This window comes from Cebidichthys violaceus, unplaced genomic scaffold, assembly GCF_023349555.1.
Source record: "Cebidichthys violaceus isolate CVI_PGR_0920_01 unplaced genomic scaffold, fCebVio1.0.p SCAF_34, whole genome shotgun sequence".
Classification (NCBI taxonomy): Eukaryota; Metazoa; Chordata; class Actinopteri; order Perciformes; family Stichaeidae; genus Cebidichthys; species Cebidichthys violaceus.
This window is the reverse complement of record NW_027176528.1, coordinates 2,407,269-2,418,036: the sequence shown is the minus strand read 5'-3', so window position 1 is coordinate 2,418,036 and position 10,768 is coordinate 2,407,269. Positions and strand designations below refer to the sequence as shown.

General features: G+C 40.1%; 1 protein-coding gene across 1 annotated transcript; it reads right to left on the bottom strand.

Annotated features, from left to right (window-relative positions):
* Positions 1-962: 962 nt before the first annotated feature.
* On the bottom strand, positions 963-8,352 carry ifngr2 (interferon gamma receptor 2). Its single transcript, XM_068725146.1, has 7 exons — positions 8,187-8,352; positions 7,029-7,158; positions 6,605-6,774; positions 5,124-5,269; positions 4,469-4,610; positions 3,561-3,709; positions 963-2,436 (listed from the first exon to the last, which is right to left on the bottom strand). Exons 1-7 carry the CDS (start codon positions 8,224-8,226, stop codon positions 2,329-2,331), a joined length of 885 nt encoding a protein of 294 aa, XP_068581247.1. The 5' UTR covers positions 8,227-8,352; the 3' UTR covers positions 963-2,328.
* Between the last annotated feature and the right edge of the window lie 2,416 nt (positions 8,353-10,768).

The window sequence follows — 10,768 nt, the reverse complement described above, 5'->3', positions numbered from 1 at the left end:
GAATAGAGAACACCAGTATGAATAGAAAACACTACTGTGAATAGAGAACACCAGTATGAATAGAAAACACTACTGTGAATAGAAAACACCAGTATGAATAGAAAACACTACTGTGAATAGAAAACACCAGTATGAATAGAAAACACTACTGTGAATAGAGAACACCAGTATGAATAGAAAACACTACTGTGAATAGAGAACACCAGTATGAATAGAAGACACTATTAACCAAGTGCAGTCCATTTACCATTTTGACTTTAATGGATTCAGGTGCTACTTTCAGTTGACTGACTGTCATTTAACCAGTTGTGTTGAAACCAGCATTTCTACATGTTGCAGTTTTCATTGGTGCAGATCTTATCTATTTACCAATGGCAAATTGACTTCACAAATGGTAAATGGACTGTACTTCTATATCTCTTTTCTAGTCTTCTGACACTCAAAGCTCTTTAGCACTACATGTCATCATTCAACCATTCATACACTGATGACAGGAGCTACCATGCAAAGTGCCACCTGCTCATCAGGACTAAGATTCACACCTATAATAGTTTTGCTGTTATTTGTCCAGGTTTTGAGATATCTATCCCAGAAAGATCTGCATCAGTACAATGTAAGTGTACTCTTTTGTATTTTAGAAACAGTGTCCTGAGTGGGACTGTTCTGGGAACTTAATAGCCCTAATGGAGACTGTTGGCAATGTGTTGTGTGGATGGTGAGGGGAAGTGACTCTGAAGACATGTTTTTAATGCTTTGAGGAACTCAAACTGAAAACTAAAAGTATGAACAGGGTTTTCAGAACCCAAACTCTGCTAGGCCAGAAATCTCAAGGGGTTAAATGAGAAAACATGTTGTGGTTTAGGTGACCATTTACATTTTCATAAAATACATGAGTAGCAGACCGAGTGAGCCAGCCTGCAAAGGAATGACACATGCTTGTTTATGAGCCCAAATCACAAAGCTTTCAGTCTCAAAAGTCATTTATTTTGAGTCAGTGTCAGACTGCAGAGTCCAAGAGCAAAAGCCTGCAACATCCTACCAACTGATACACTTAGTTTGATCTCACCGCTTCAGAAAGTTTAGGATCCTTACATAATGTTCTGTTGGCAATGTTGAGATGGAGGAAAACCGTGGGTTCAAAAATCCAGACTGGTTGGACATAGAACAGAAAATGCCAGACTAGGGTTCAGTATGATTGACTGGTTAGGGTTCCGCATTTTCTGACTTAAAGAAATATTACACTCCATGCCAATGCCTTTGCTTCTTCTGTCCTTTTTGTTGTTATAACTTATTTAGCATTGACTGAAGCTGAATCCTCCGTTCCCAGCAGTGAGCTCACAGATGAAAGTCTTCACTCTGAACCTCGTGTTCTTCTTGCAGAATGGCTTCAGGTCAGACGTTTATTGATTGATTCAGACATGTAAAGAAATATTCAAGAATTACAGATAAACTTTTCCTCAAGATCACAGATTCAACAAATGACTAATTCTGGCAGAGCTTTGCTACATATAACTTGGTTAATGCTATGAGCAATATCATTTGGTTCATTAATGTCTGTAATGCTAACATTTTTAAAAAAGTGATATGCGTCATAATAAGCCAAAGTACCACATAAAAACATCATGACTGTACACTATGTGATCTTTTTAAGGAATCAGTAAAGTTCTTTGCTCAAAGAAAGGACCTGTGGTGACCTTAACTTAAACTAGTGTCAAGTACATGTGGCACTGATCCTGATCGCTGCCTGCATGTGGGATTAACTCATTTTTATATATATATCAAAATAAATAATGGGCTGTCCATAGGCCGACAAGGCAAAGTGCTCTTTTTTTCTGTCACTTTAGCGGAATTTAGAAGTATTTCATGGATGGATGCTCATATAAATGGTGCAGAAATGCAAATCTAGGTAGTTTGCTCAATTTGGCATATACATTTCTGTGAATCCAAAAATCGTTCTCGACTTTGGACCTCAGTGTTTGTTTTCCCCGCTCCCATTGGGTATAATATAGAAAATTACAAGCAAACTATAACAAACAGTGTGGCGCTTATCTCCAGTGGGCTGGAGAGTGGTTCTCCCTTTTCTCTCCCTCATCCCAGCAATAAAGTTTATGTCACCTAAATCCATCTGAGCAGAAAGTCTGGCTTCAGGACCAGATCTATATCTGGTCCTGAAGCCAGACTTTCCAGGATTCATTGAACTGTTGGGAGACTCGCTCTGCAGCTTACTGTCCTGATCCCACATATGTCGTCAGGTCTGATCCCACACAGCCTAGTACGAAGGCCACAGAGAGATGGCGTAGTGCAGAAGCAGGCGGAGGGCGGCTGCTCTCATTCGCTGAGCTCCTCTGGGGAAAAGGAAGAAATGACATGGTAGTGCTCCTCTGTGGGGCTGCTGCTGGAGATGGGAAGGTTCTCTGGAAATGGCTGAAGTAAGAACTGGAGGAGAAAAAAAAAAAAAAAGGCAACACTATTCTTAGAAAGCTGGGTCCTTGAAGATACTGTAGGCATTATGCACACTGTGAATAACTACATGTGACTTGTTATGAATACATCATCTGCACATAAAGTTGTTGGCAGGTTGGAGGTTGATATCCTGTGTTTGCGTCGACCTAATTAGTGCTGTCTGATACACAGTGTAAATAGGGCCCGTTCCATGAAGCCAGCTAAGAAAAGTGGGGCTTAAAGTCTAAAACCTGACTTGAATGAACCTAAGAAATCAATCGCAGCAATCAATTCAAGTTCCCGCTATCAGACTGATTTGAGTCAGGCTCAAGTAGTTAACATATTTGAGTGTGCACACCATTCTTAAGCAGGCTGAGAGCAGCGGTCCACTTTAGATTATGTGAAACGCTGCGATTGGCTTACAGATATCCAATCAAATCAGGGTGGATTCAGACGACAGTAATCAGAGGTCTAGACATCCTAGAAAGGTTATGTCCATTGGAAGGCCTTCAAAAACAATACACAGTCATTAAACATACATTTTTGACATTGTTTTAAATGTATTAAACATTATAAAACATGGTTTCCTCTTGGGAAAAATTGAGGATTTGGATTCTACAATTCTGGTCAATATAATTTTTTGCAACTGGACTTTTAACTATTTATGCATCTATTATTATCTATTGGGTTAATTTAGATTAAGACTTATGTAGCAAAAGCATAATGTTTGATATCACATGCCATATATTTAAACATTAATGTAGGTCTACATCTTATTTATCATTGTACAATTAATTTTGTTTATCATTTATTCAAGTTGATTTTCTGACTAATAGTGGTCAATAAAGTCAAATAATATGGCATCAGTCCAAAAAGTCTGAGGTAAAATTATCGCTTTCCTGTCCAACCAGAGTTACAGGAACTCTGGTTGAGGAACAACTCAGGCTTAGCCTGACGGACCAGGTTACTACTCAGTAACCAGAAAACTGAGCTTCAACTACGTTGAATTTGCTTTGTGGAAGGGAATGAACTGAACTGAGATAAGCCCGTTTTATCTGGTAAACTGGTTAGATGGAAGGGGCCGTGTGGTGAATGTGTTTATCGGCGTCGGTGCTCACGTCTTCTGGGATCTGGTATGGAGGACGCAGCCACTGTTTGATTGTCCCATGCTGGAAGATGAGGCAGTATGCTACCACAGGTATCAGAATGAACAGGATGACGACGACAGGCACCACAGCTACTGCGATCTGTGATTGTGAGTCTTTTCCTGAGAAACACACACAACTCTCATCATGTTGACTTCAGAGGATTTGACTTAAAGCTAGCAACGTTTAAAATAGATTCCACAATCAATAAGACGAGACACTTTAAGAAGTTTGGATTTATAAAAAGGACCCTGCTGCTGGTTGTTCATGTTGTAGCACATTAAAGCACTATAAATAATCAAAATCATCTTTGCTTCACAAATAAATTGCAATTATGCATTTAGCTATGTTGAGATTTGTTGTCTCCTTCTGAATGAATGAATGAATGCATGTCCCATTAATGCACCTTACTAATTGTACTAAAAGCTGCTGCTCACTTGTCAGAGCCGCATTTCAGCCCACAGAGTGTACAATACTCAGAAGAGACACTTTGAATGAATACACAATGAGCGTGTAATCAGCTTCACTTTTGATTTAAGGCCGTGTGGTTATAACCACATTCCAACAACACCTGCCAAACACCACCTACTACATTACTAATGCTTTTTTACAGCCGACTGAGTTTGAAAGTCAGTGCTTCATGCAGTACAGCATCATGGCAGACTTTGTGAAATGGTCCCTGCTTGCAACCAGGTCATGAATGTTTACTGTGACGGGTGTCTTAACCATGAATCCATTAGCTGTTAGGACAGCAAATCACAGTAGAAACTCATTGTACATTCTGGACAAACCAAACAAGCAACACAGCCAAGTTAGTTCCTTAATGAGTCAACAACATTTTTTTTTCTTTTTTGTAGCAGCAGCTACAAACACGGTCTTACCTGACTTGGGGATGAGCTTACACTGAGCACAGGTGGCCAGTCCGAGGGGCTTCCTGTATTTAACGTAATGCACCTCTGCACAGTAAAGCTGTCCCTCCTCCAGCTCACGGATGGTCACCGAGGACACAGCATCTGGAAGCTTCTGTTGAAGAGTGGAATAACAATAACACATATTACAGATCTAAGCACACCATTACCCTTTCACTTGATGAATACCGTTTCACACTGGGGACTAGCAACAAAGGGAGGATTGTGACGATTAGCTCATGAATACAGGAAAGTCAAACCCTTGGATCATTATGTAATTGAAAAGTGGCAGCAGACAGTAACATGTGGATTAGACTCATCTAAACCGTTACGGTGGAGTGCTTACAGTACCTAATGTGTTCCAGACAGGCCTTTTGTGATCCATTTTGAAATCTCTTCTCAGATCTAACTAATTACTATACATTTGTTTACAAGTGAATATTCCAGAGCTCTGAATTCTCGTAGAAACAATTGACGAATAGACAGAATTAATATATCAAATGTATATCATGGAAAGGTTGCCAAAACCAAAATACATATTGTGGACTGAGGGCAATACACATATATGCCCAGAGTTTAGCTGACTCCATAGAATAGGTAAGTGAGACTATATTGTGGTTCCTCTCACCTTCCAGGGCTCTCCCTTCTTGCCATAATAAACCCGGTGTTGAAGGTGGTCTCCATTGTCCTTAGCCAGACTGTGGTCCCTGTTCAGTTGTACAGTCAGGGAGTTCGACCCCGCAATCAGACTGAAGTCTGGACTACACGAGTCACCTGGACGAGCACAACAGATATAATGAGTGTTGTCATAACCAGGGAAGATCTCCTGAAGGTGTGAGACCTAATATAAACAACTAATCAATCTAGCACAATGATTTTTATTAAGTTATGAAAGCTTACTACGAGTTTGTTCAGCTTTTGACACCTCACACCATGTGGTTCACACCATGGTTAGGTAGGTTGACACCTTGACGTAGAAAACTTTAATGTCCCCAAACAGGAAATTAGAAGTCCAGTTAACACGACATAGACAATTAAAACACAGAACAGAGACAGCAACTAAGGTCCATGATCTATAAGAAATCACATGTAATTCTCCAGACCCTGTGTTGCACATAGCTTGTTAAGTTGATGAATGACTTGGTTGGTTCTGATCTTAGGATGTGTGTATGTGCGACCAGAAGGGGGGTCTGGAGATTCCCTGAAGGTGAAGGAGATGTGTCCAGACTGTCAGCTGGTCAGGTACTTCACTTCAGACTGCTGCACCCACAGGTCTGAGCCACTTCTCCTAGTTTGTTCCTATAACTGATTTAGGAATTTCCATACCAACAAACAATATAACAAAGGATGCTACAGATAAAATAGAGTAAGAATTATATATAATTCAAGCTAAAGTTCTGTTTTTTAAATTTTATTTTTTTATATATAAATGGCGTTGGAACATAATCCCAGCAAGGCTTCTTGTTATTCTAAAATCCAAGGTACTCCTCTCCTCTGGTCTGGTCTCGGATAGAGTGGGTTGTGGCTACCTGTAACAGCAGCTGGATTCTCAGCATGTCTCCAGACAATGGGGACAATCTCAGGACCACATTTCACTCAAAATCCATCATCAGACACAGGAGACTGTTGGTTCTAAACAACAATGGCGGCTCCTGAAGAGGTTAGCGTAGCTGCTGCAATAGCATCTGTTCTGTCACAACTGGAGAGTATTTCTTCATTGAAAGAAGAGACACTGAAGGCTTCTGTGGAAAAGATGGTTTCTCTCTTCTCCTGACTGACTTCAGGAAGAGTTTGAGTGACGGATGGTTCATCCAATTCCTTTTCCAAACAGTTTATTGAAGCTTCTCAGATGGTTCTGTGTAACAACCCATCTGCTGGGTTAGAAAGTCTGAAATCATTCAATTCCTGAATCCTGAGTATTAGACCAGTCAGACCACTCACAACCATGAAAACACACTTGAATTTCACAACGGTGCTACATTTAGGAAATTATGAAAGGCAATACCACAGCATCAATCCCAGCATGCATTTAGAGCTTCTGGTAGGAAGAATACACCAGCTACACTGCTGCATACTGCCCTGTTGACATGGCGGGTCGTGGGTTCTTACCGTGTTTGCTACAGGCTTTGACTGGTGTCGAGGTCACACCACGTCTCTCCGCTTGCACACGTAGCATGACACAGCCATGCTCGTCCTTTGCTTTGGTGGAACTAACATTACAGGAATTCAAAGATATGTTGCCACATGCTGGTACATTTGTCCACACGTCGCTGTCAAAGCTGAGGACAAGGAACAGATTTACAATCAGTCCAGAATCATGATGTCAATAACCTTTATTTACAGCTTGTAACACATTTCAAACAATTGGACTTAGTGTGATTTTAAAATACTGTTTGTGATGCCAATATATACATATTCAATAATTGCCTGACATGTGTCCAGACAAGACAGGAACTGAAGAACCTTTCAGATTCTTCTCATGCAGGTTGCAGACAGACACACTGCAAGAGACACCACAACCATCACACCTCACCTGTTGTACTGAACGGTGTAGGTGACGTCTCCCTCCTCGGGGGCAGGAGACCATGTCAGCAGCCAGTTGTCAATGTGGACGTCCTGTGGCAGTGCTGGTGGCACCTCAGACAGTACTGGGACAGATGGGACTGGATGTGGACAGAGCAGCCAATGAATGAGAGGATGATGTTTGACACTGCAGGACTAAAGGCATTAGGCATATTTCCTGCATGGTTTATTGGGTCAATCAAAAATGACCTAATGTCTATTCTTAACCACTTTTCCTTGTCCTCTATGGAAAACGTCATGGGGTCAAGGAAAGACGTGAAGGAGAGTTTGTGAGGAGTTAGGAAAAGACAACGTGGTGTTTAGAGAATCCGACTCCACTTTCACTAAGATACGTCATTATGATGAGACGGTGGATGTCACGGACGGATGCCATGGAGAAACTACAACGAAGAAGGACTACAAAAAGAGCAACTAAAACATGACTCCATGAAATCTATTCCTCTATAAGCATGCAGGCTTTATAAAGAGCTTCTTCTGTGAGGCTGCTTCACTTGAAGTGTGAAGGAGAGAAACCGGAGCTCCTTCCTTCCGGCTGCTGTCACTTGATCAACACTTCTTCAGTAGAAACAATTCACTCATGTGCAACATCAATGAAACTGTTCAATATCAATATTTCCTGCAATAATGTAGATTCAACGATTCAGTTGTACTGTGCTTTTTAACAGTATAATACTCTATCATAGGCCTGGCTTGTTGCCGCCGAAAGGAATTGTGGGGCAGAAATATCTACTTTCCTTTCGTAAAGGAAGGTCCAGTGTTTCCTATGCTAAAGGAGCTAATAAAGGAAGCATTTAAGCACCTTTCCTAGCATTTAGAGAATTCGAGCAGTTCTTATCATGGCGGCCACTTAGATACTTCCGGGTCATTTCAGTTAGTGAAAAACCTTCCTAAGCAAAAAGGACTATTCGACCACAGCCCTGCTCTGTTGAAGACTACTGCTGGAAACCATTAGCGAAGTTATAGATAGCGAACGTTAGACTGGGTTAGTACAAGCGCGCACAGACACACAAGAGATGGTGTTACCCCACAACTAGAACAGAGAAGTACGTTAAGTTCGTTAAAAACGAAACCTTAACTGTTTGCGCTAACATATTAACGTTACCGTTACCTTGGACGGCGATAAGAATACACAGGACATTGAACAGCATCGTGACCGCGTCATTTCACAGAGTGCGACGAGTCCCCAAACACATTTGTCTTCATTGCAGCCATAAAGTATTTTTAACACGAGCAGGACACTTCCTCAAAATCTGGGAGCGACTTCAGTCCGGGAAGTTACAACCCCCTTTGTTACTGTAGCCAGCTGCAGCAGCTGACTTTCTGGAACGCCCCTTAAAGGGAACGTTACCAATATTATGGAATTATAAGAAGAAGAAGAACGTTACTGTACATGTTACATCCACATACTGTGTGGTTACATCACTGAAACCGAATTAATTCAATTTAATTCAAATAATTTAGTACAGCCCAAAATCACAAATCTTTCCTCAGAAGGCTTAACCTAACCTTTGACCCTCACATCAGAACAGAAAAAAACCTTTAACAGGGAGAAAAAAGGAAGAGACTTTAGAGAGAGCAACAGAGGAGGGATCCTCTGTCAGGATGGACAGAAGTATGATAGAGAATATATGAATTACTAATGCATCACTGATTTCATCACTTGCTGCAATGCTGCACCTGGCAAATGAAGAGCTTATGCTTTTTATATATTGACCATATATCATTTATGTCTTTGGGAGGATTATCAATATAATATAATATTATATTGGTGGGCTTTAAATTGTGTGACATTTTCAATCTTAATACCTAGACAACCATTCACATATTGCCAAAATTGTAGAATGATTGGACATTAAAATAAGAGACATTCAATAGATTCTGGGGGCCAACTTCAAATCCATCTTACTTTTAGGATTTCTGCTACTGGATAATATCTATTCATGATTTTAAACTGTAATTGTATGGCTTTTGGAGAAATTGGCCATTTTCAATATTTTCAATAAGTATTTGTGACTGTTATTATCCTTTAATCTAATAGTTGTGTCGCTTCTATAATCATGAAACATTACATTTGAGAATTTTCCTAAAAGATTGCTATTACACTTTCTATCACTGATAAGCCAATTCCTAAATCTGGCATGACTATCTGTACCTTGAGTAAGAGAGCATGCGTTGTATCAAATGTTGCTTTACATATTCAGCTAAATGTAATCAAGCTTTTCCTTAAAGCTATTCAATTGTAATAAAGTTACCACAGTTTGTTACACAGAACCATCTGAAAAGCTTCAATAAACTGTTTGGAAAAGGAATTGGATGAACCATCCGTCACTCAAACTTATCTTTTCCACAGAAGCCTTCAGTGTCCTTCTTTGCTCTTCTTTCAATGAAGGAATACTCTCCAGTTATGAGAGAACAGATGCTTTTGCAGAAATTCCAACCCTTCAATCTTTATAAAAACGTTTTGGGGGATGTGAGACTATATTTACTCAGTTTGTACCATCAAGGCTTTTTTTATACAATTTACTTTTAATGGCCATTGATTCAAAGTCTTGATTTGAGGATTTTGAATCCTCCCTTATGACATTCTTTGACCAGTTGTGATTTTCTTAGATACTGTGGTTTGTTCTTCCATATATCAGAGATAACCTTTTCGAGGTTTTGAGGAGCAACAAAAGAGTGGCCTGGATAAACAAATTTTCACACACACTTTGGACAATAAGTTTTGAACGATAATGGAAAGGTTTCTCATATGTATCTATTTTAGGGATTTCTTCATAATCTCTGTTTTTTCATGAAGAATTTCACGGTCAAGAGAAACCAGAACTGAGACTTTACCTGCATCAGTACTCTCTCAGATCACTGATCTCTGTGCTATGGTTAGCTCTGGAACCAGAGTGAAATGTTTCTAGGATGTTGTTTTCATTTTAAAAGTTGTTTATCTGGTGGAAAACGACTTTCTCGAGTTTCTTGCTTCACAAGAAAAATGGACCTATTATTAGGCTTAAGGTTGCAAAGTGAGAACAAGGGCGAAGTATATAAAAGATGAGAACTTGCCCAGGTCCACCTTTGTGCAGGTAAAATATTTGGAGTAGATTGTGACAATTCCGCCGCCTCTCTTTTCCCATCTCACCGACTGATGCGAAATGTAGTCTGGCGGACAGGCCTCAATAAGAGTGTCATTGCTATTTGCATCTAGTAATATTAATAATCTATCAAAATAAAAGATGATGTATTTGCTAGATATCAAACATTTAGCAGGGCTAGTTTTATAGAATTGGTTGTAAGTTCTAAAATAGTTGGTGGCTGAAAGGGCTGCTGTGCAGGTAGATAACCCTCTATTTGGTCTTTCCCTAATCACAACGATTATGGGCCAGATTGCAAGACCTTGTGTTGAGAGTTCAGTAGGGTATAGCACTAAATCACCATAAGAAATATTTGGGCAGCAGGAAGAGCCAGTGGTATGAACAGGAGGTGAAGAGGTCACTGAGCATAAGGGAGAGCAATTAGTGACCGGTGTGTATCCATAAATGTTGTGAATCTTTTGTTAGGGAAGTCAGCGACATGGGACTGTAGCGACTGAATGAAAGATGTTTGCTTAAAATGCCCCCGTGCCGTGGAACCTGTGGTGGATACCAGCTCTGCTAAAAAGGATTTTTTTTTCCCTAAAAAAGATTAAAATTGTCGATAAAA

Excerpts from the sequence above, each read along its gene's own strand:
- ifngr2 (XM_068725146.1), bottom strand. The coding sequence starts at position 8,226 with ATGCTGTTCAATGTCCTGTGTATTCTTATCGCCGTCCAAG. Across the intron at positions 5,270-6,604 it reads CAAAGCCTGTAGCAAACACG|GTGACTCGTGTAGTCCAGAC; the intron begins GTAAGAACCCAC and ends GTGCTCGTCCAG. Across the intron at positions 3,710-4,468 it reads TAAGCTCATCCCCAAGTCAG|GAAAAGACTCACAATCACAG; the intron begins GTAAGACCGTGT and ends TGTGTTTCTCAG.